Source organism: Micropterus salmoides, unplaced genomic scaffold, assembly GCF_014851395.1.
Source record: "Micropterus salmoides isolate LMB-PRFRI ecotype aquatic unplaced genomic scaffold, ASM1485139v1 Ms_hic_scaffold_21, whole genome shotgun sequence".
NCBI lineage: Eukaryota > Metazoa > Chordata > Actinopteri > Centrarchiformes > Centrarchidae > Micropterus > Micropterus salmoides.
In genome coordinates this window covers 14,179,499-14,205,797 of record NW_024041262.1, presented here as the reverse complement: position 1 = coordinate 14,205,797, position 26,299 = coordinate 14,179,499, and the positions used below count along the sequence as shown (strand labels likewise).

The 26,299-nt window shown below is 38.2% G+C and overlaps 1 protein-coding gene across 4 annotated transcripts in view; it reads right to left on the bottom strand.

Annotated features, from left to right (window-relative positions):
- LOC119916194 (protocadherin-15-like) overlaps window positions 1-26,299 on the bottom strand; it is a 176,623-nt gene that overhangs the window by 65,885 nt on the left and 84,439 nt on the right. For all 4 annotated transcript variants that reach the window (XM_038736122.1, XM_038736123.1, XM_038736125.1 and 1 more), the window contains 7 exons: window positions 24,536-24,664; window positions 15,294-15,413; window positions 14,947-15,132; window positions 12,952-13,188; window positions 11,423-11,539; window positions 9,803-9,943; window positions 7,740-7,852 (listed from right to left, as the gene is read on the bottom strand). In XM_038736122.1, coding sequence (XP_038592050.1) covers window positions 7,740-7,852; window positions 9,803-9,943; window positions 11,423-11,539; window positions 12,952-13,188; window positions 14,947-15,132; window positions 15,294-15,413; window positions 24,536-24,664 — 1,043 coding nt within the window. The remainder of the gene's footprint in view (window positions 1-7,739; window positions 7,853-9,802; window positions 9,944-11,422; window positions 11,540-12,951; window positions 13,189-14,946; window positions 15,133-15,293; window positions 15,414-24,535; window positions 24,665-26,299) is intronic.

The following is a 26,299-nucleotide window of genomic DNA, read 5'->3' as shown; positions in this document are numbered from 1 at the left end:
TGTCTGGCTGCCTGTGATTCCTGAACAGAGCGTGTTCTGTATATCAGTGCATCTAAATCTCTCGCCATGGTGTAGTGGTTTTATCGCCATCTTTTTAATGATGCAAGACAAAGCAACATATTGCCATCTTTGATCATGCAATCTCTTGATTAAAAACAAAGCTTTGATGTTTAGAAGTGTTTTGGCTCTTAACTCTCTGACCACTTTCTAATTAGATTCATTAACAAAGTAACAGGCTATGAGGCATTTTGACAGAATGCTACTCCCGCATTCACAGATACACAAGAACACACAAGCACGCACGCACACACACACACACACACACACACACACACAAAAGTGACACATATACATGCTCACATGCCTGCACATGCATACACAAGCAAAGAAATTGGTGGGAGGGGTTTGTAGATTTCAAGAATCTTTGAAAATGCAATATTTTCTTTCTGTTCACTTAACCTCATGCTGATAATTACCCACTGGGTTCTAATAACTATTCATGTGTGATACTGACTGCATACTAATTCTGCAGGTGCAAGGACAGTCCTACAGTGATCAAAACAGGGAGAGGGGCAGAAATTCTGCTCTACACACAGTGATTTAACGAACTTCCTCCTTGGCTTGTTAACCGTTTTACTAGATTAGAAATCCACTGAGTGAAAATGCACAAACAGCAGGTTACAGTGCCAAAGCCACGCTTCGCTGGTGTTTAGTCTCACTCCACTAGTGCACTGTGAGCATGTGTGTGTACATGTGTGCAAATGTGTTCTTCTATGCGCATTTATGCATGTCTGTCTGTATCTCAACTCAACATATTCAATATAAATCACGCCGGACACACAAGTCAGGTTGAAAAACTGCATTATGCCTCGGCAGTTTGCTGTATTGTAGACTTATTGTTATGCACAATCTGTAAGAATAAGGACAGTTTTGTTTAGAATCTGTACTGCAGCCTACTGGATTGGAAATGAAACACTGACAGTAAAGGTTAAAGTGCTGACTTTCATCTATTGTCATTCGAAGAACTGTGTAGAAAATTGTGGATCTTTTGATACATACCCCTGAAGGTAAAAATCGACTGTGTACAACCCAAAACACACTTGAAGCTCAAAGCCAGGGCTTTAAGCTGTTTCATTTGATACAGAGTACTGAGCCAAAACAACGAAAGATGTCATTAAACTAAGTTAAAAGTCATAGTTATACATGTAAATAAATAAAAAAGATACAAATGTATTTCAGATTTTATTGTTTAACATAAATTACAGTTAAAGTGTTGATTAGGGCACACTTGGCAAGCCCCAGTCTATGAAAAATCAAGACAAGTAATTAGTAATTAGTTGAATTCTCTCTGGATTGTAGAGAACATCATTTGCATTGGCACTTTTGTAAACCAACTTCTAATGCATATTTTACTTCTCGTCTGCAGTTAGTATATTTTAAAATGCCATGAGTTTAAGTCTGGTGATCAGGGGTCAGGAAAAGTTTTCTCAGTTGTGACAGTTTGTCAGTGGGGGGTTCCACCGACAAATGTTATTGAATGTTCGGGTTGTTTTGAAGTTTTGTGGTTGACTGGCCACCCTCCTCTACTGAGGCCTTTATGAAGTTCACATCTCATGGGTCCATGTTTTCTCTGTGACAATTTCTTCTACCTCTGACGCACTGAGAATAGACTTATTTACTTATATTATTTTTATAATGGATAAATTGTTGCCACATTAGCCTACTAAATCCATCTGTCCATCCATTCTCTATTTTTTCCTGTTAATCCAATTGTATTCTTTTGCTGATCCCCATCAGGGTCACACACCAAAACCTTAAACTGAATGCTAAAAACAATTTAAATGTAGTCTGTTGAAGCTGATTAAACAACAGTGTATTGTAGTGTATTACACCAAGGTTAGAAAGTTTCAAACACAGCATATAGTGTCATTAAACCTAATATGCCCTTTATAAAGTAACGCCACATCCAAAATTCCTTTCAAAGTTTAAGCATGTGCAAAAAAGACATTTGGAATTTGTATAATTTAAAGTTATAATGAATAGCAAATGTACAACTTCCTTGTTGCCACCATCACTCTTTTTCAGTATAGTAATCAATATTACTAATTCAGCCTTGCCTATGGCTAGAGGCCTGTCTGTTGAAACCAAACAAAAGCATTAGGCTGCATTAGTAAGCTCTTAAAACCACACTGGTACAATGGTTAGCTTTTATTCAATAAAGCTGGGATAATTAATTTAAAGCTGCTACACTGTACTCTCTGTGAATACAACATGGAATTACAAGAAGAAAAATCACCATCTCTCATACACACACACACACACACTCTGTAAAATACAGGCACAAAAATATGAAATATAAGGCAAATGCACCCATACAAAAGGACCTCCAAAAGAAAGGGACATCCGCAGTGCACAAACATAAAAATGTGTGCATGTATGCATTAATGTGAACTGTGTGTTTATTAAGAAATAAAACAAAAATACACACACGTGTAAGTGCACACTCACATAGACAGGCACACACACCTTTAGCTGGAAGCTATGTTACATATTCATAAATGCAGCATTATATGGCTGGCTGACATCTCTCTCTTGCCTCTAACCCTTTTCCTAAAAATAGAGAGGAGCGTTTCTCAGCTCTGTGTGAAAGACAAACCTTGACATCTTGAAATTCTGTCCGTAATAGTAGGAAAATATGTCTGTATTGACGCCGCAGTCACAGTTACTGTACTCCCAAACGAGCTCATTAGCTTAGAGCATATGGTGCTTGGGTGTTTGAATAAAGAATGCTAGAAGCAAGTGAAATGTAATATAGGTACAGCTCTATACACCAGGATCAAAGGTGTGATTTTTGTACGGAGTTGTTACAGAGGCAGTTGGGTGATTACTGCATGACAGATGTGAAATTCTATGTGAAAGTAAGTTGCATCACAGTAAATGCCTAGACACATACTCTAATAATTAAGATATTTTAACTCAAAAACTTTACATTATTGTGGCACACAAGTAAACCATTGAATAGAGATATCTAAAGGTGGCATTAGAAAACAATACATTGTTTTATTTCAAAATCTCCAGACATTTTACCAAATACATTTTACCAAAGTCTTTTGTCATTGAACATAAACCCATCTTTTAGCCTAAAATAGGGCCAGAACAGTTTTTAAAAAACTTTAACAAATGCCTATCACTAAAATGTGGCCATAACAGATCATTATATGCATATGTGTTAATTTGTATTGTTAATGTATTCTTTTAAAAATAAAGGATCTAAATTAATGCATTAAATTTGACTTATTAGGGCTCCATTGACCAGTATTACAGCTATCAAACGGTTAGGTACTGCAAATACACCTACCTATGACACCACGCATTATGACAAAGAAATACAGTAAAACAGTGATGATCTAAGAAAATATACTAAAAAAAATGCCAGTAAGCGTTTGTCAACACCATGTTTTAATACTGAGCTTTACTCTAAATGAACCAAGTGTGGTGAGTGATTTAAATAACGACCGAACATTAACCGAACATTTCTATTACCATGCTTTTCAAATTGTCTTGTAGAGTTTAAGGCTAGGGTTTGCTGTTGTGTTGCACTGTGTTTTCATTTTATTGATTGTTTACACATTGCGGGCTATGTCAATTATCTGTCAAGTGATTAAGTCTTTTGCATATTGTTTTCTAAAAGAATGCCTTTCTTGCAAGAAATGTTTGACAACTAATTAGTTATGATTTCATTTTTGAAAGTTGCTTGTAATGTTTATCGTCTGTGGTAGCGGAGAGACAAAAGTAAAGCAGAAGTTAAATAAGTTCACTTGAATAATTTAAACACTACTTTGCTGTGAATGAATTTGATTTCCAAACTTTACATTTCAGAATCATTCAATAAATTAACACCATGCTTGGTTCATTTGGAGTAACACTCGATATTAAAACACAGTATTCACAAGCACTTACTGTCAAACAAAGAGGTCACGCAGACCTCTACGGGGAGCACCATCTCTTGCTACATTCACCTGCCCTCGGAAATCAGAATAACGCTATATAATGTTTTAAAGCATCCTGTCCTGCAATTTTTATCTAAGTCTGACGTCTTTAATATTGTGCCTGACAGACAACATAACAAGCAAACAAATGAAAGGAGACCAATCCATTCCCTCCAACGTCATTGTAGGGACAAATAGAAGGGCTGATAAAAAGCAGGATGGCAGGAAGAAAGTGTATTAAGACAGGAAATTAGAAGCTACTTTATATGTAAAAATAAAGCCATATCAAGACAGAGAATGGCAGTAACAGGACAGTGAAGAATAAGCAGAAAAACAACAATTTGCACGTATTTAACGAATGATGATATACAACAGAAAAAATGACTGATCAAGATAGAGAAACAGAGAGATAATAGTTGTAGATTATAGGCTGATTTCGCTACTGACCTCGCTCGCACCCTTTGTCTGCCCAGCTAATCACTGAAGAGAAAACCTGAGGTGACCCATGATCAAATAAAACAGGTACTCACCGGAAGAGTATGAGTGCTTATGTGTCTGCACATTGGATAAGACTATAATTTATTAATGTTGAGTTCATAGTGTGTGAGCACGGGGTTTTATTGGCATTTGAAAACACAGACTGAAAGAATGTGTGTAGTGTGTGCGCTACAAATGTATGATATGAATCCTTCACATTTATTGTTGTTTTACAGCTTCAGAAGAAGGGAAACACTTTTTTTGGCTTTGTTTTGGAATAAAAGACTATTAGACTTTAGATTTTTAGCATTGGTATTTAATGTATTCTTGTTTTGTAAACAGCTCTCTATATGCTTCTCCACTGCCGCGGGGCATCGTTGGCCAATTTTGCAAAATCCAACTGCACGCTAAGGAACTGAAAGGAAATTACATGCATTGGCCAGCCTACAAACCACTGATGGCGGGTCACACACAGACCAATGGAGAGCACAGAGGAAGCGACCACTCAATGTGCCCTTTTATGTATTTTATATTAGTTCTGAGTGTCTGTTTCTTTTATAAATTTCCAGCAAACAGCCAATGTGCTGCTGCTCCCTCGCATTGTTGATGCTACTTTACATCATTGCTTTGGTTTAAATTCTGGGATTTGTATTATCGTAATACACTTGCCGCAGTTCATACATTTTATTTGTATTCTTTTCTGGAATCTTCTTACACTTAAGCACATCATTTGGGTTATGATCAAAACTGAATTAGGCAAATAAACATCAATGATGCTGTTCTGCACCTTCTGTTTAATTGTTTAAGCGTGTGTGTGTGAACAATTATTTATAGCCATTTTACAAGGTTGTGTCCCAATTATTCTTAATGGTTCTTTTTGCATGATAACCCTTTCCCCTATGTTTTAATTATACATATATTAATGCCATTCATTAATTTACCAGATTAAAAACAAATTATCTGTTTTAGTAAAATGGAGTAGCACCATCCAAAATTTGAGATGTTTCTTTTGGTTGGGTGTGTAAAATTGAGATGAATCTCTCTCTCTCTCATGGCTAAATGGCTGCATTCCCACATCAGACAGCAAGTATAAACTCTCTCTCTCTCTCTCTCTCTCTCCCTCTCTCTGTGCGTGGGTCAGTCTGAAGGAGCGTGTGATATCAGCCCCCAGGTTTATTGGTGTTTTATTTATAATTTACAGCTTCTACAGACAGGTGTTCAGGTAGCCAGACATTTCTTCCTTCCTTTTTCTTCCAAAAATCTATTTCAATACTTATTTAGATACAACACTGCCTATCTATGCTGCTCCAACAGAAAGCAGGAATATGTTTTGTGTCGCCATAATGCACCTCAGTATATGAAACACAGAACACTGCTGTAACTAAGCTTCATCTCTTCCCTCCATGTTCAGTTAGCTGTAACCACTTACATGGGTGCATGGCATGAATAGCTAATATGTAAGTAGATGTTGTGTATCTGCCAGGTCTCCCTTTAAAAATAGATTTTAATCTCAGAGGACTTCCTGGTTAAATAAAGGTTAGATAAATAAAAAATGTAAATAAGTGAGCTCAATTATGTACTTATATAATAATAATAATAATAATATCTTTCTCTCTTGCAAGGCTGGCAAAAATTCTGCATTAAAGTCACAATTCTTAAAGCTATCACATAAACCCATTTTTATTTATTAGTCACCTTTCTATATAGCAGTTTGCAACCATTCCTGGGCTGGAATCAATGGCATATGCACAAGGCATTCACAAAAAATGAAACATGTTCTGGACAACATTCGAACAAGAGCCGGCCACACTCAGGGCTGGCCCTGGCAATGTTGGCGCCCTAGGTGAGATTTTAAATTGGCGCTACCCCATGCCCAACCCTAAAAAGTCCACTCAGGGGTTGGGGCCATCGCTCCCCTATCCTCAAGAATTGTTCTAAACATTCAGCAGCCAAACTCACAATTTTAGCATGTATAGATGAAAAGCCAATAAGTGTGATCCGTTAACTTGTCAACCTCAACATCATAGCCTAAATTAGGAGACAAAACCTATTCCCCTCCAGAAACTGTGAGTCAACCCAGAGACTGTTTTCTTGCAGTATGTGGTAGATTTCTTTAAATGCTAGAGCAGTGGTTTAGTTTCAATAGTGGAGATGACTCAAATGAAGCGGAGGGTGTGGGGGTCTTCATTTCCTGCATTCTGGTGGAAAGTTCTGCCTTTTCTGCCTCAATTTATGGTCTTTTAAAATCTTCATTTATGAAAGGGGAACACAAAATTCAGGCAGCAGGTGACAATTCAAAATATAAAAAATGTATAGAATATAATGCAGTAAGGCTTTCAGACATTCTGTAGCTATTGCTTTTAAATAGCCTATATTTCTCCTGTATATCAACTTTTCTAATTTAATAAAATCCCTGCTGAGTCAGCACACCTGCAGGCATGATTCAGTCTTCTCTTCTCTTTTGTGTCTTTTGCATGGGGATGTGCATGTGGCACCTTTTCACCTCAAATAAGTTAATTTTAATTAAAGTAAAAAAATTTATAAACCCTGTGTTTTACCAGGTTTTCTGCTCATGTTCAAAACTTTCTGCACATTCAGAATCTCTCCCACATCTGTGTTCTCTGACATGTCGAAAAGAAAGATGTAATATTTAGAGACTAACGTCATTATTTGATGAGAATTCATAATATTTTTTGATTCTACCTGCCTTATACTCTGCTGTGCATTACTTATTGCTCCACTGGAATTATCCCCTTTAGACTGTTTGACCAAGACAGTGCACAGACTGCATGTTGCATGTGAAACCACAACCAACTGGAAAACACTCAACACAAATCCACACACACGTTAACTCAGCAGCTCCAGTAAAGTGCAGCTCACAGACCCAAACAAAGCAAGCGGCTGCCAGGTTTTAGATGTTTATATTGCAAAACTCTACACAACGACTCGTCACAACTGTCTGGACTCACAGCGTGAGGTGCACTTAATTACTATCACGGCGTACGCCGTGCGGCAAGTCGAAAACCTTCTCTTGCGGCGCCCCCTGCCATTTTGCGCCCTAGGCAACCGCCTATGTCGCCTATGCCACGGGCCGGCCCTGTGCACACTGCATGTAATTTGCGCGGATATGCAATCATTCTATGTATTACTATGTTGCTCTTAATGTAATCACCAGTAGGAGACAGTGTAGCCACATCAACTAGAACTGAAATTTTATGGATTATAAAAGCATGTACCCCATGTGTGTGTGTGTGTGTGTGTGTGTGTGTATACCTGTATTCTTCCTGAGTAAACACGGGAATGGCAGAAGGCTGAAGGACTGTTATCTCTACGAGAGTTGTGTTCTCCTTTGCAGGCTCACCATGATCATAGGCCACCACCACCAGCTGTCAGTCAAACACACACACATAGGGGTAAAGGCAGGGTCACAAGAATCATTAGATGCCCACAAACATTGCAAACGTATCAGTTCACAACATTTTACAGCCTGCTGACAGTGGAGACAGCCAGACAGCCAAATAAATTGATGCAGCTAATGCATGACAGGCCGATAATAAACCAACATAAATGTCTAGATCTTGTTGTCTGCACTCTAAAAGCACATTATTTGCATGGGCATAGGAAAACAGGATGAGTGTGTATCCCACTAGTGTGCTTATTTCTTCCTGATTAGCCTTTCTTCTTCATTTAATTGGGGGGGTAACCAGTGATAACTGGACCCAGAGGAAATTGAAATATTGTGTTCCCTTGTTTAGCCAGGAAATTGTCACTGATACTGCATTGCCCTTCTTTACGTTCATACAGTAGGGGGATTAAAGAGACAGGAGCATCTAAAGCATCAGACAGAGGCTGAAATGAAGACCTCCATGAAAAGCCTGTACAAGATAGGAAATTATTCTTTTGAACTTTGAATCATGCAAAGCTGCCATACAGGAGTCACAGAACAATATAGGACTGGAAATGCAGTATAATAGGTATCCTTTTACCAGGAACCTGCTGAATGCTCTTTAACTGTGAAAACTTACTAACTCTGTTGGTACATGTGGGAGTTAATTCCCTTTCTCAATAGCACAATAAAACCTGTTTCTAGCCTTGCCTTTTTTTTTTTTTTTAAATGCCTAAAGCTGTGGTGCCTTTATAATGTAATGCAAGGAAAGTAGGTAGACATTTTCTACATGTCAATGAGATCTGTCCTTGTAAAAATTATACCTTAGATAGTGTTTATCTCAGTTATAATCCAGAAATTGTACACAGTGCTGGACTGATTCATTTTGTTTGCGTTATTGGGAGCAAACGAGGTAGAAGTAGTCCCCTGAGTGACATCTTCAGAGGACGCTGAATCCTTGTTGTGTTAATTAAAGCCCAATGAAAAGATGAAATTAGCATGGCCCAAAGCCCCATTGAGGAGTGCAGCTGGGAAAATGCAGTTTTGAAACAAATGAGCTACTGCGGTATACTTTGAACCGTGGGCAGGGATTTATTAAGTTGTCTGTACAAAGACACCTTTATTTGCACAAATGCTACAAGTAAGCAAGTGCAATCTGAGATTGATGATCAAATTAATTTTTAATGACTCAATTCATGTAATGTTGTCCCAATCCTCCACCCACTTAATACTGAATTTCAAAAACTACAGCAAACCAGGGATGCATCAGATACATCTTCTCTTGTAATGATGTCTCTATTGGACTACAGCCCCGGTGCCAATTTTTGCAGTTTGAATAGATCAGTTTGATTGATCGGGAATTACATTAAATGATGCTGCATACTGTATTTACATTGTGATATACAGTAGACTCACCGCACCATGGGTATATATTGAATACATTACTGTCTGATGGAAGTTAATATCTTTCCAGTAGGAGAATCTTTTACTGCTGTTTCACTCCAGCGTAGATGTGCATATTTTATAACAGCTAGTGCCAAACAATTTACATAACTGCAATAGGTATCCAGTTCTGATCAGTGTCATGTAAATGCAACTGAACCACAGGCACCTTTTACAGAATACTGAATACAACAGGGGTAATCTTTTTTGTCTTTAATACAAAGCAAAGTCTAGTTATGGGGGGACAGTCTATGAGTTTCCCTTCTGAGACTGTTTGATTTCAATAGACTGACAGTGCCATCCGCAGAAAGATTTGAAAAGTCACAAAAATAAGCATTATCTCACAAAGTAGGATTTGTTTTTTCTTATTTACTCCCCAGGAAATCTTTTCACAGCCCCTTCGAGACATTATGTGACCTTTGTGGGTTAGGAACCACTGGCATACAACATAGTGTACATCATGGATTAACAGTGCCCTGTGAGTTAAACTGTGTGTGTGCATACTTACGCTAAACTTGAGGTTGGGCTCCTCATTGAGGTTTACTCTGGTTACCACATTTCCGGTCTTTTCCTCCACATCAAATATACTGGCAGAATATGGATAAGCCTCCTGGTCCACTTTATAGCTCACTAGACCTGCTGGGGTACCCTGTGAAGAGAACTTGTATATTTAGGATGACAGATTTAGGTGAATGTGGCATTAGCATGAAATATCTCCTGCATGCTTTCTGGAATGCTGCCAGATGTTTTACAAAGTAGCATCACATTAAAAAGCATTGTGCAGTAATGAATGTGTAATGAATGTTACGGTATTTAATATCCAAAGCAATTAGTTTGGACCTAAATGTCAAACAGTGCCCCCCCTGTCCAAATACATATGAAGCAGTTAAGACACACACATTACCACTTAAATGAGGACCAATTTTAGGTACTATAATGATCATGAGTAAACCTCTCAAGTGTTGTTGATAATGAGCAACCATCAGCTGGTATGACTTATCGCACTCAGGAAATACATAGTTACATAATTTATTATGCCACCAGCTCACAGTCCCCTAGTACTGTATATCGTCTAACATTTTAACAGTGTGTCTTATTGTCTGAGGAACAACCCAGACTGGTCACTTGCTGCCATTTGTTTAATTGTTTTATCTTGACTAAGGCTAGGGATCTAAAATGTTCAACAGAGACTAAGTCATCTACTATGGCTGTTACCAGACCAGGGTCTCATGTTTACTAGATGGTTGCAACAAAGCCACCCCGCCAGTAAACAGAAAGGTAAAACAAAAACCTCTCTGAGGTCATATTTCCATTAAAATACTTTTACTGCAACATCACTAAAAGATTCAGTGTGAAAAGCACTGGGAGCCTATAAAGCAATTAGCCTGTATAATGTTACTTTTTGACCCATGACAGTCTAGCTTGATGCTTAAACCTCAAGTTTGAATTAATTCAGCTGATGTAGGGAGACGGCAAGCACATTAGTCAAAGGAACATTGGGCTTTTAAAGGTTTATGAGGTAACATCACCAGTGTGGAAGATTTCACACGGAGATGGCAGAGAGAAAAATAAGATCATTCCTTTTTGAGCAGTAATGCAAAGTAAAGATACTTTTGTGTGTTTTTCATAAATATTTATTTGGTGATTTACTACACAGTAAAACAGCAAATTTAGCCATTTTTCACAGAGTCACTGCATTTCAGATCTGCATCTAAACAAAAGGCTGTGTGATTTCATCAGATCCACACAAGCTATATTCACACTGCACTTACACCCCGGTAAGAACAGTTTACGACCTTTAAAGCCTGGGGGTTAACTGGATCAGACTATCTAATGGCTCACAGTGGAACTCTAAAGTGAGCTAACCTTCATTTTACAGCAAATAGAATAAACCAGCCTATATTACAAAGATGTTAAGAGTTAAAAGCACAATTGAGGTATCACTAAGTGCTACACTGGGGTAAAAAAAAAACCAGCTCTACTGGAGAACAAAGTGCAACCACATTCAAAACACACACACACACACTGGGGACAAGTGTCATTATATTGTCTCATTCTCATCCACAATTTGAGGAACACCCTGTGAAAAACAGTTTGATTGAATATAGCAGCAGCTGGAAATGCTCACCGCAGGGTCAGAGTCATTGGCCATCACTGTGGTTACGATGGTTCCCTTGACAGCATTAGGGGCAACCATGCCTCGGTACACTGACTGTCTGAAGACCGGAGAAAAGTCATTCATGTCCTGGAGAGAGATAAACACAAACACACACACACACACACACACACACACACACAGTAGTACGGCATTAGCATTGTAAACATACAGTACCCCAAGCTGTTTTTGTTTTCCACTAAGCGCCTGGAATTCTAGACATGTTTAACATTTATGATATGCAAGCTGACTTTGTAGGCATGTTAATTTTTGCTTTTACTTCGATTCTTACATTTTACTTAATTCTCATTTTTTCTCTCTCTCTGCAGTCCTCACAATTACTCACAAAAGTGGATTCATGGGGAACATCTGACCTGCACAAGGGATAAAATGCAGCAGCCACCGTATAGCCGATTACCTAATGCTAATGCAAATATATAAGTTCTTTTAAAGTTTTGGTTAGCACTAGAAACAGCAGCGAGTTTAAAAGTGAGGACACCACAAAAAAAGGGTTTTTGATTTTCCCACAAGCTGGCTAAATTATGTACTGTCAAACTGAGACAGACGAAAAACGATATGTAAACAAAGATGGTATGAAAAGTACAGAAAATGGCAGCTTATTGCAATAACTATAACTCTCAAGTGTCGGATGTCAGAGATTCCCCGACAAGAGGTGAACGTACCATAGCTTTTGTGCAAATACTGTCAAAGTGCAAATGCATGTAAAAACACGGGTGTGGTAATGAATGAAACAGTGAACACTTTCTCTGTAGCCTAGCAGCATCAGAGGGAGGGAAAAAACAAAGCACAAGGACAGTATGGAGCTCCAGCACACTAATATGTCTGGCTTTAATTACAAATACCAGTCTGCAGTAGTCCGATGTCAGTCATATTTTATTTTTTTTTAAAAACATGCTTGCCAGTTGGCAACAACACAGTATATTATAACATTATACTGAGTGCAAAACGTACATGGTGACATAGCTACTTACAAGTGTCAACACTGTAATTTCTCGCTGACAATGAACTATAATTTGTTTGAATGCCTGACAGTGAAAAACCCACTGGAAGTGAAAAGAATTGTACAATACTACCGGCTCCACTTCTTGCTCATCACACTTGCAAGCTAGGGAATAGATTGCTTGTTAGCAAACACTGTGTAAATAAGCAACTTCTGATTTTCTCCAGCACTTTATTTGACTTTGTGCCAAGCAGCACTTTGCTTTTGTTTGTATCTTTGATCTTGGAGGCAAAGGACATACAAATGAGGGATTCCAGACACTGCAAAAAACATTTTCTCCTCTCATCTTTTTCCTACATCTTATAAAGGCTAAACTATTTAACCTGGTTACATTCTTTTCAATTCTTTTCAAATAACTGGTCAAATTGGAAATGGCTTTCTATGCCACAGTGCAAATTTCCACGGGTCTTTAATATAATGCTTTACCACAAAGAAACACATTGACCTTGCTTATCTTTCTATACTTCTTCCACACACTCACCATGATTCTGACAGTAACAGAGGCTAGTCCAGGAGGCATGGTTCCCTCTGTGTCCATGGCCTCAACAGTGAATGTGTATGTGGGTTCTGAGTCAGTCAGAGCCTCGTAGTCCAGAATTTTGAGAACTGACAACTTTCCTGTCACAGGGTCGATGTGGAATAGTTGAACAATGTTTTGGTCCAAGCCTTCAGTTCTGATTCGATATGTGATGTTGGAGCCGAGGTCAGCATCTATCGCCTACAGACAAAAAGAGAGTCAGAAAATGGGGAACAAAGTAATATCACTGCCTTGTGAATTTTTTGGCAAGTTAAACTTTTCATATTTGCCAGAGGGACAAGCATCTACATGTGCTGGAGCTAGAAGCAGACAGTAGTATTTTCATTAAGTCTGGTATAAACCAGCCCAACACAGAGACATGTCTGAAATGCTTGTGGTAGTAACATATATAGTCCAGCAGGTGATGTCTTATTTTTACTTCTGTACTATTTTACTGTACATTCACTTGTGTCATCAAGTGTTGTCATATTATAATATATTATTATATATACTATTAATAAAAATCTGACTTTTAAGTCATCTCTAGTGGCCAAGCAGCATTCTGACGGCGTTAAAATAGATGAGACCAGAGAAGAGGAACTATCTAACATGGGTTGAGTGTATTAGTGTGTGCAGGTTTGCTTATGTTGCACGTTATGACTAAAAAGACATTTTCCCCAAAAAGAAATTTGGGGTTTAGAGGCAAATGTGGAAAATAATTGCTTCACACCTGTTCTTATGGCTACCAGAAAGAAAACTGTATGTGTGTCATGTTACAAGAATGAATAGTCAGGACTTTGCATACCAACATTAGTAAGGAAGATTATTGAATTTAAAATTAAACTAATTTGTCCATGTGAAAGAAGACGAAAATGTAACTAAATATTTTTTCCTACACAACTAACGTATGACAATGAAGATGTCTTGTTTAATCCAAATTCACGACTTGCAGCACTTTTATTGAGCTAAATTCAAGGTCTCAGTTTTAGCCTGCAGGAAACTTTATTCAAACTAGTTGAAAGTGTGGTATTAACTTATAATATTAATCTTGTTTTACCTGATTTTGTACTAAGGTGTAGGTAAATATTGTTTGTTGACAATGAAACTTTGTTAAGGATGTAACATTACCATAGTAGCTGTTAGTAAGTGTACTGTGGTGTCCACAGTACATATACTATTGGTACTGACAATATAGTAGATGAAATTCTGTTTATTGATGGTTTGCCTTGGCTTTTGTTTTTCTTTGCCAGGATACATGCACTTGCCCTTCCTTGAACCAGTACTAAGCTAGATCTTACTTCATAATGTAAAAACGGGGCATGAGGAAATAACTGTGTATAATATAATAGAAAGTTGCAACCTAAATTTAATAACATGTGTATAATACAAAATATAAATATTCTGAACCCCTCCCACCTGTTGTGTATAATGTCCTAACTGGGTAAATTATGTCCTGGTTATCACATTAATGGCAATTAAAACATTAACCATTAAACATTTAATGTGATTTGGTTGACTGATGAAAATAAGACAATTCAATAACAATATATCATAAGAATCCGATATGAATTTTTTACACACATACATAAGTGGAGGATCCTTTAAAAACATTTTTTAAAGAATTGTGATCAACATTTGTGCTAATAAAGACATGTTTCAGTCAAAAAAAAAAGTACTTTCAGATCAGAGTTAGTTCTCTCTGATGGACAAATTTGGAATTTTTTGTTACTTATCAGCTGATACAGATATGACCCGCATCAAGCTAACAGCAGCCAATGCATCAGCCGAGATGCTGTAGTTCTAGTGTTTAGTAAGTTCTAGGTCGCATTTACATATCTCAGCTTTGCCAGACAGCTTTTACTGTACAGCATAACAATTTGCTATTAACTACCAGAATTAATACAAAATGTACTACTACATTAGTTGCAAATGGACTAATCTGGTAATCCACTCACTCACCTTTAACTGTAATATGACTGTATCTTTGGGGCTGTTCTCTGGTAGGCTGACATTGTAAGTTTGTTGGGTGAATATCGGGCTGTTGTCGTCTACATCCAGAACGGTAACAGACAGTGTTAATCTGGATCGCCGAGGGTCCACTGCACCATCCCAGGCTTCAACGATCAGAAAGTAGTGACCTTTCACCTTTGAGATGACAGAGAATGACGGTCAAACGTCAACACTACAGCTATGAAAAATATTTATTCAGTCACCTTTGCCACCGTTTACCGCTGGCTTTTTTTGTACTGCATTCAGCTACTATTACATTAATTTGAGATCTTAACATAGCTATTGATTCCTCTGACCTCTCTATCCAGTGGCACCGCAGTTGTGATCGCTCCGGTAGCATTGATGGAAAACAGCTTCTGGTGGTTGACGAGCCGATAATGGACCTGACCACTTGGTCCCAGATCTGGATCTGTAGCCTAAACACAGACACACAGAAATAACACATGTGCACCGAAGCAATAAGAAAGACTAAAGGATTAAATCATCCATTTTAAAATGCATGCAATTCATCAGACTGCCTTTGAGGCATATCATTCTTTAACTGAAGTGAATTTCCTCTCAAATCAAGCTAAATGTGTGTAAAGTATGTGTGTATGTCTGTGAATGTGTGCAGGTGGTAAAATTCTTTATTCAATCTTGTTAGCATTTACAAAGCCTTTCTTCTGGAATAAAGAAAAAATATTGTCAAGTGGATGAGTCGATGCGCCTGGTGTCTGTGTGTGAGCGGGAAATACTGGGGAATGTCATCTCTTCTCTTTTTCAAGTCGTCTCCTCCCTTACGGTTTCATATAATTTGCTTTTGTCAAATTGGTGTGCATCCACAAATCATTTGTATTAGCTCTGACCTTCTGACCTTGTACTTCTAACCCAACACTATTTTATACACCTCAGCAAAAAGAGGTCATAGTTAGTAATATGTACATTCTTTTTCTCTTCCTTCCCTCCTTTTTTCACGTTATTACTCCTGTCTGTAGGTTTAACACAAGAATTCAAACTATTTAGGTATAGCTTTGACAAAGTGACCAAGACAGAGCTTCGTGATCTCCTCTCTCACTGTCTCACATTTCACCTGGAGTCAGCTCTCATTTCTCCTTTTTTCCCCTTCATCGCAACTCGCCCAGAGGAATTAAACTTACTTTCTACCAGTAGCAAGTGTTAAACTTTTTCAGAGTTAATGAATCAGTGGTTTAAATTTTCACTTGGAACTAGAAGCCAGAGTGTCTTCTTTCCTTTGTTGCCTTCCTTCTTCTGACAGTCTGTCTGAATCCATGGACTACAGTCAAACTCTGACGCCATCGCCACGATCATCTCTTTCAACTAATAAAATAAGGTGTTGAGAAGGTGACAAATTTCTAGGCGGTGTTCCTTTCACCCTGCCTGACTATTCATCCTGTCCAATCAGCATTCTGACAGCATTAAAATAGATGAGACCAGAGCAGAGCAGTGCATAACAGAGGAACTATTAACATGGGTTGTGTGAGTGTGTTAGTGTGTGCAGAGCTGAGGTTTGCTTATGTTGCACTTTATGCCTAAAAAGACATTTTCCCCAAAAGAAAAGCAAGTGTTAAAAATAATTGCTTCACACCTGTTCCACAAAGAAAACTGTATGTGTGTGTTTAATGTTATAAGATTGAGAAGTCATTAAATTGCATAACAACATTAGTAAGGAAGATTATTTTTTAAGTTGATTAAATGTTAAATGACTTGTAATTAAAGATGACCCTTAGGTATTTGGATACATTATATTTCAGTTTTTCAGTGTTTTGTCAGCAAAAATCATGACGATAAATTCTCTTTGAAGATATTAGACAGCTCTGACTGACTTTCCTTAAGCACAGCGGTGCTTTGAGCTAAATGCTAAACAACAGCTAATGTTTAGCAAGTGAACTTTACAGCGTTAATCAATTTTAGTGTAGAATGTTAGCATCCCAGCATTTATCGAATTGGACTAAACATTAAGAGCAGCTGAGGCTGATGGGAATTAGCTTTCCAGGCATTTGATCATTAATTAAAGCTTGCATTTGCCCTGATGATGGTGCTAGGTGAAAATGAAGGGATTACCAAAGTTATTAGGATTCATTATCTGGGGATTGTGAATGTTTAGTCAAAATGTCATGGCTATCTGTCCAATATTTGCCAAGGTTTTTCACAAGTGGTGAAATGACTGCCTTACTGGCAATGAGAACATGAGATGTGGTTTAGGGTACACAAAAAGTTAGTAAGTGGACCTTTGAGTTTGATTTGTTTGCCAAACAAATGTATAATGACTTGCAGAATCAATGTCATATAATATATGTAGGCTGTAATTTTCACATACGGTTTCTTTATATAACTTGTAACTTTAGCAGCAGTGTCAAAATTGACAGTTTAATATGTTTATCTAACCCCCATGACTCACATCATTTCTATATTCCATTTTATTTGCTGTACTGTGTCACTTCTTGCTGTTGCAGTGACCCATTTTTTCTTGTTTTGGATCATTAAAGTTTCATCTTATCTCACACAGTGACTATTAGGATTAATAGAACCTAGGGTCTGTTTTGTGTGTATGTAGAGTGTAAGAGAGAAGAATTAAGTCCTCTTGGAGCGATTTGTATTCAGTGATTCATCAATATCTGGGTATAAAACTATTATGCATTTAATGGCACATCTAGCTTTTGGGTGATTATTTTGGGTTGTGGGGACAGAGACAGGATGAGACATGGACAATGAGAGGGAGAGAGTGGGAAAGGGGGAGGGAAAATAAGAGAAAGTGAGAAAGAAAAGAAGAGGGGGCTAAGAGATAAGAGATACATTTAGTGCAGACATTGTTTGAACATGCTGTGTACGTTTCTTCTGACATAAAAGAGGAGAAGTGGATGTACAAGGCACAAGGTACAAGGTAAATGTATTTGTCATTTTAAAACAGGGTTGTATAATGAGATGGAGTTTGTAGCTCCCTTTACGCTACTCACAAAGCAAACGTTACATACAAAAATTATAAAATTATATACAGAAATAAACTGTTTTGCATGGAGCAGTGCTGAGGACTGCACCATGCTGTGAACAGTCTCACAGCCTGGGGGAAGAAGCTGCTCCATAGCCTGGTGGTGCGACAGCAGATACTTTCTGTAATGTGTTTGTTTCTTATATTTCTTCAGCAACATCCATACAAAGCAGCGATGTAACACTTATTCGCTCATTGACGGAGAGTTAGATGAGAAGATTGATACCACTCTCATGACTGGACACTAAATATGAAAAATATAGCGCTTTGATATCAGTCAACTGAACTGAAAACAGAAAATATAAAATATAAATAATTATGAAAAGGGCAGATGTTTGATATATGACAGGGAACATTACTGACCATAAACATTCATTCAAGCTGCCTACAGTATAGCTGTCATAGCACTGCAAACTGTATTAAGTCCTTTAGATACTAGGCTGGATTAATCGTCTTGATGTCAAGCATATTGATGTCTGCAGTTCCTGGAGTTAGGTACTGTAGAATGTGTTTGTTCATGTGTGACTTTCTCTCTGCCTCTATCCTTCCTCTTCTATTATCTCCTTCTCTTGTGTCTTTTTCCTCCCTCACTGTCTTTCTCACAGTTCTCTCAGCATAATTACATTGCCAGACAGTTAAAAGCCAGAAACACAATAGGATTAATGTCTCAGCAGTGTTACGTCTGCTGCTTTTCAACACACACTGACACAAAAAAAGTAGCTTAAGGCCTGAAATATATACTCTATCTCTACAATCGCTGGCTCTGTCTTTTGTGTTTGGTGTTCATACCTTTTTTCTTACAATTTCCCAATTTTTTCTTTTCTATTTTCATCACTTCCTCACCTCCACCTCTAATTTCATTCCTGGATACACAGAGAGAAGTACCTGCAACTGAAACTAAATTACTGAGATTTTTTTTTCCTTCTGTCTCCGAACACATTTCTTTTGCTGCACCAATAAATCACATAGTCAGGTATTATACAGTAACAGTATTGGACTCTTTTCTCAGTAAGTTATGCATACATTGTGTGGTACACTGATATAGAGGACCAGCTGTTGTAAATGCTGATATGTTGATATAAAGACAAGAAAACACCATGCATTCCATACCCTTTTTTTTCTCTTGTTTTTGAAATCAAAGCCGGGCTTCCTCACAATAATGGTGATTTAAGATGTACAAAATCAGAATGGATTTTTTGTGTGTTTTTTTAATGAAAATATGTTGTTAGTATGAAGAGAAAAAGTACAGAGAGAGATTAATAAAGTCTACATTTTTTCCCTTCAAAGATCTGTTTCTTGTGAAACAATTTAAAGCCATTTACAAAGATACAATACAATATTTACAGCTAATCTTACCCAAGGCATTTTTGTGCAGAGTATGGCCACTGACATTACATGTAGAGAGTAAACAACCACGCTGTAGGGACAGGCAATTGTGCTAACAACTGCAGCAGGTGATTTCACTGATTCATTCCCCTGTCTGTGTTTGAAAGTGGGGAAATCAGCAAAATCATCTGTTGTGTTGTCTCTCCCGGCCCTAAAGGAGGCATGGCTGATGTGAAGGGATAAACCAAACTGTAAAGTGTGTGAGAGTTTTTGTATTTGAGATTCACTCTTTCTTTGACAACTCTTTCCCATCAGGTGAAGTATTCCTGATTCTGAGGTACATTTTGTGCTTCACCTGGGCTTCATTTCAACGGTTTGGTGAAGCGTCACATTGTATAATGTACTTTTCTGCAGGAGGAACACACATATATAAATAAACACATCAAAATGACACATGACCCATAAGATTATCACCTACACTAAGTCCATTTAAATGTATTTGTACCTGTGTTGGGTTAGTTGGAGCAGTGATTCCCAAATCTGGGGTTAGGACCCTCCAAGGGGTGATATGATAAATTAAGAGGTTATTTTTTTCAGGCTCACCACTTATTGTTGATTTTTTTTTTTTTGGGTAAATGAATGGATAATTTTACCTCCCCTGGCCTCTAAGCAGTGATCATCTCACAATTTTAGGTTGTCACAAGGCAAGAAGATTGGAAAAAAAATGAACCAACTACTGTAAAGGGTGATGTGTTTTTTTTATGTGCTTCCTTTAATTAATGGTGACTTTCTAGGATGTACAAATCAATTTTTGTATGTGTATTTCTGGTGAAATGGAAACATGGTTTGCCACACTATTAGTATGAAGAGAAACTGTACGAAAGAGAAATCAATATGGTCTACACTTCATGAAGTCTTTCCCTTCAAAGAACTCTTATGAAAGAACCACGCTGTAGGGACAGGTAATCATGTCATGAAGGACGAGCAGTTATTCCTGCTAACAACTGCAGCAGGTGATTTCACTGATTCATTCCCCTCTCTGTGGTTGAAGGTGTGGAAATCAGAAAAATAATCTTGTGCTGTGTTGTCTCTCCCTGCCCTAAAGGACTGATGGCTGCCAGAGAAGGACTGTACACTGAGGAAGAGGTACTTTGGGAGGCAGCGAGCTTGATTTAAGTTATATGTTTGATTTTGAAGCCAAACACCATGTAATACCCTGCTGAATCAGAAAAAGATGGACATCAAGAGGAAGTGGTATCGCAGCTCCTTTGTCTGTCTATTGTTTCCCCAGCATCACTGTCAACATTACAGTAAAAGAAACAATTTAATCACTTTAGACGTTTTTTTCTTATATGTTATCTGCCACCATTTAATGCAAATGAAGCAGGTTCTGTATTTTAATAATCTGTTCAAATGCCAAAACAAAATCAGAACCAATAACTGGCATTAGATAGGTGACACCACATCTTGTAGCAGGTTGTAATCAAGCAAATCAGTTAATAAACAGAAGAAAAATAAATCAATGCTACATTTGTTCTGATCTATTTAACAGTGCATGCATTTATTTATTCTGTCTTTGATGATCACATGACCTTTCTCTGAATTCAACCCGTCATTCCTTTTTAAAGTGTATTTTCTGCCTCTTTAAAATAGAAACCATGTCTTAAACTCATGAAAGTCAGATTGAGAATGCATTCATAGTCCCTCAGCTGTCGTCTTCCCTCTTACCTTTCCCCAGCGTCTTTCTCCTATTTCTCTCTGCCACCCATGCATGTCTCACTTCCTCCCCTTTTTCCACCTACCAGCATCAGCAAGCCAAGGTCAGCTTCATTCATTCTTCCGGAAATTTCTTTAATACCTACAGGTAGGGACCCTGGTTTGGAACGAGGCCCAGAGTCGTGCCTTGCACAGCCCGCTGAGAGATCACACTGTCTGTTTTGGTTTGGAAAATGTCCAAGGGTCCTCCAAAGGGAGGAAGTTCAGGATTGGAATACTTTCAAATACCCTCTCTAAAGATTAGGGTGGGTTTTTGGATGTTGAATTTGGAACATGCCCAAAGGCCTGAGCTAGTGTTAAAATTTGAAATTCTTGGAATGAAATGTCTTCTTTAAGGATAAGGTTGAGTTTACACGTTTGGGATAGTACCCAGTTGTTCAAATAAGAAAAGGTATTCAACTTTTAAGCTTAGATCCTGTTAAAAGTAAGACCAGTTCAAAATCCTAGACGTGGGTGTACAGGGCAGGGAGCATATTTTTGAGTAGTTCTGGTGTTCAACCAAAGAAGCATGATTAACATTTAGAACCTTGCAAAGTGTCAGACTTATCAAAGACCCCCTGACACTGGTGTATAAAGGCTATGAATTAAGCTTGGAGAATCCAACTAAGGGAGCATCTTTAAAGATCAGAGCCTATCAAAGTGTCAGATTTACCCATGACCCCTGTCTAGGAAATACACGAGTCGGTTATTAGGTCTGGAACAGGTCCAGGAGTCTTTGCGGTAAGTGTAGATGAGGGTGCTGATGAGGGTGAAAATGCATCCCACAGTGCCAAAATCATGTTACCTTTATCCCCTTGACGCCTGAAATTATTTACAATTATATAAGAAAATGTATTATTTTCATTTTCATTTGCTTTCAAGCTGATGCTAAATTAATTGGGGATTGTTAATTTGTCTATAGAACATAGAATAGATTTAAATTCAGGTATGATGTAAGTATGATGCAAATTAGCGACAACAGGCATAAACAAGAAACCAGGGCTTGCAAAAGGTTCCTAGGTACACAAACAGGTGTTGGGGGAATACATATGCTATCTCGGCTGCAGTCTGAATGGAATCTGTGAGATGCAAATTTGCGGTAATCAGCGTTAAGGGGTTAAATATGCAACATATTTCTTATCTCTTTTTTTACATTATTGCATATTAGTTTCAAACTTAGACTTATTTATTTTTGCAATATACAGTTGACACAGTTGATAGTTATTTTTGAATTTACAGTTAAATTGTGGGAATTGATATCAAGGTAACCAAAAATTCTTATCAAGTTGTTCTGTCGCCTTGCAGGGATTTTTCCTGGCGAAAATTCACCAAACCTCAAGAACACTGCCACGCGACTGTTGAAACCAACCGCCACAAAGTCCAACCTCGAAATGCCATGATTTCAATATACACTCACCGGCCACTTTATTAGGTACACCTGTTCAGTTGCTTGTTAACACAAATAGCTAATCAGTCAATCACATGGCAGCAACTCAATGCATTTAGGGATGTAGATGTGGTCAAGACAACAAGTTCAAACCGAGCATCAGAATGGGGAGGAAAGGGGATTTAAGTGACTTTGAATGTGGCATGGTTGTTGGTGCCAGGCGCACAACCATCTCTAGGGTTTACAGAGAATGGTCCGAAAAAGAGAAAATATCCAGTGAGCGTCAGTTGTGTGGACAAAAATGCCTTGTTGATGTCAGAGGTCAGAGGAGAATGGGCAGACTGGTTCGAGATGGCAGAAAGGCAACAGTAACTCAAATAACCCCTCGTTACAACCAAGGTCTGCAGAATACCATCTCTGAACGCACAACACGTCGAACCTTGAAGCAGATGGGCTACAACAGCAGAAGACGACACCGGGTGCCACTCCTGTCAGCTAAGAACAGGAAACTGGGGCTACAATTCACACAGGATCACAAAAACTGGACAATAGAAGATAAGAAAACGTTTCCTAGTCTGATGGGTCTCGATTTCAGCTGCAACATTCACATGGTTGGGCCAGAATTTGGCGTAAACAACATGAAAGCATGGATCCATCCTGCCTTGTATCAAAAGTTCATGACAATGATACTCCAATGGCCTCCACAGTCACCAGATCTCAATCCATTAGAGCACCTTTTGGATGTGGTGGAACGGGAGATTCGCATCATGGATGTACAGCCGTCAAATCTGCAGCAACTGTGTGATGCTATTATGTCAATATGGACCATAGCCTCTGAGGAATGTTTCCAAACCCTTGTTGAAAGTATGCCACGAACAATTAAGGCAAAAGTTTTGAAGGCAAAAGGAGGTCCAATTTGGAACTAGCAAGGTGTAAGTGAACTACCTTTTCAGCTGCAGCAGTTTATTTAACTTGCTTTACATGCTAACGTGGCTGCTTACAGTTCTCCAAAAAAACAGATGATTTGGTAATTGTTGATATTTTATTTTTTTAAATTGTTGTTCTATTAAAAAATATAAGAATCTAATCTTAGGAATAACCTCAAAAATGAGTATAAACCTCATTTTATAATAAATAATATTCAGTTAAGGGAGTGATACATTTCCAGGAAGAAATATTATGAATAAGGAGAAACTATTCAACCCTGAGATACTGTCCTCACAGGGCAAAAGGGGACAGACACACACCATTCAATCAAATCCTTGTATCCCATCCACCTAAAAATATGGTTACGCATATGTACGCATATTTGTTCACTCAGTCCTCTGAGAATAATAACATAAAGTCCTAATTACAAAGCAACCAAGGTTTACAGAGTTATGTTAGCGACCTCTGCTCCCCATTGTAAAGATTATTAGGGAATTTAATTAGAGCCTCTGTGAATATTTGTGTGCTGCGTGTGTGGAAAGAGAGCGCAGAGGGGAAGACAACGAAATGTGTATAAGTCTTAAAGGCACCTTTGTGGTTTAAGTACTTATGTGTCTTTCTCTCAAGGTAGTGAGTGACCTTATGTTAGGATGACTGAAACGAAACTTAAAGTGAGACATGATATGATCTGTGCCACAATAACAAAAAGAGTTGTGTAACTAGTTTCAAGCACGCCGATCTACACCCCTAGAGAAATAACAGACATTGCAGATTATACTGCAGTGAAAAGGTGGGAGAGCATGTGAAATGACAGATGTGCGGTCAGGAATTATTGATACATTGAGTTAATTGAAATTGGCTTTTTTGTTCATGACACATCATTTTAACAAAGGATTAGTGCAGGAAAAAGCACACACAAAGCTCACAAACAAATGCAGAGTCATGAATGTGTATAATGAAGACATTAGCATACAGACACACACTCAAACAAACATGTTGTGCTCATACATGTGCACAGACAGGACATCAAAAATTAAAATCACCTAAAATTATTTAGTGAGTAGTACAGGGGTAGGAAAGAGGGAAGCATGTGTGCACTTGGTGCTTCTCTGGGCATGAATGTACGCGTGTGTATGAGTGTGTGTGCATCTTCCTACCTTGACCTGTCCAACGTAGGCGTGATCCTGCTCCTCTGTGACAGTGAGGTTCACTGGCAGTGAAGAATTGAACAGCGGGTCGTTGTCATTAACATCTGTCACCACAATGTTCACCGTCGCAGTGGAGGTCTACACACACACAAAAACACACGTACACACAAATGTGTGTTACTATTCTGGTCAGTTCAGAAAACTGAAGCAGCATTTTGTATTCCATTGAACATGTTTGACTAGCATCAGAAAGTTTTGCTCTTCATGTGACGGATTATCAGAGTGCAAAGGATGAATCCATCCTCAGGTTTTATTTTACAAAGTCTATTTTTCCCTCTCACCAACAGCTCCCTTATGTAACAAACTAAAGAGCCCACTTTGCTTTGCTAATTAGCTGCACTCTGGTCGTCCTGGCTGTCCCATCTAATTGTGCAGTTGAAGTTTTCAACTGTTAACCATTTTTAAAAGACAGCTTCAGAGGCAATTTAACTGGCAGACAGGTGGCGCTGCAAATTCAAACATGATAACCAATCAAAAGCGGCTTGAGGCTGAGACAGCTGAGGCTGGTAATGGCAAAGGAAGAGATTGTGCACATAAAATAATCCAACAAAATGAACATTATTCAACATTGAACATATAGCCAGGCTTTTTACAGAAAAATTTCAGATAGAACTCCCAATGTACTCATGAACACTAAGTAACTGTAATTTAATTACACATTTTCCCAGTAACTGTAACAGATTACAGTTACATTTATTTTGTAATTAAATTAGGTGACTAAATTACATGTAACTAGAGATTTCTCTTCTCACTGAATACGTGCAAGCGCATATTCCTGGTGGCTTACTTTAAACGGTGTATTTCGGCCTCGCAGACAGATCATATGCTGCCATGTTAATTCTCCCAGTTGTAAAATCCTGTCTCACAGTATTATAACCCGCTGTGCAGATCTGTTCTCAGATAAGCCTTCAAACTCATATATCTAGTACTCAAACGTCCTGGGTCGTGCTTTCTCAACACACCCTTGCATTGTTTAAACGCAGGACTGTTTTCTGTTTGAACCCTCACTCAGAATGTGAAATGTCTAAGGGACACAAAACATCAATAACATCACAGAATTGATGCCACTTCTAAACAATCTTATGGCAGCCCTCTGGGAACAGACAGCAGAGTTGGTTTAATTAGCTTAACACACCACATGCTATTGTTTTGTTGGCAAAAGTCGGATGGATAGACATGAGATGAGAGTTAATTGTGAGGAAGCTCAAAACGGCTCAACAGTTTTGTAAACACAGTAAAGAATTGTTGTGGATAAACCATAGAAGGATATATACTGTCAACTCAAAAATAAAAATACACACTGATCACCTGACTCATTTAAGTATGCTGTGAAAGTTTGGAGGGATTCATAAAAAATCTAGTTTTACAATAAATCACACTAATTCTCACTGTTACGCACCCAACAGCAAAAAGCACGAAAAATGTTTCCAAGTAAGAAGAGCAGGAAAGAGAAAGAAGCTGATGAGGTCACCTCTAATTCAATTCTTAATTTGACTTTCATGAGAGCAGAAGACTGAGCGTGAGAGCGAGAGGATTTGACTTTTAAAGAAGGAAACTGGGAGGAGGTGGAAAAAGAAGGAAAGCTAACCGATTCACAACAGTGGGATGATGAAAAGAAAATAGGCAGCGTGTGGGGATGTGTGTGGGAGAGTGACAATCACAGAGGTGACAACAGGCTGTTGAGGTTGGCAGGACACGTGGTGATGCAAGTAA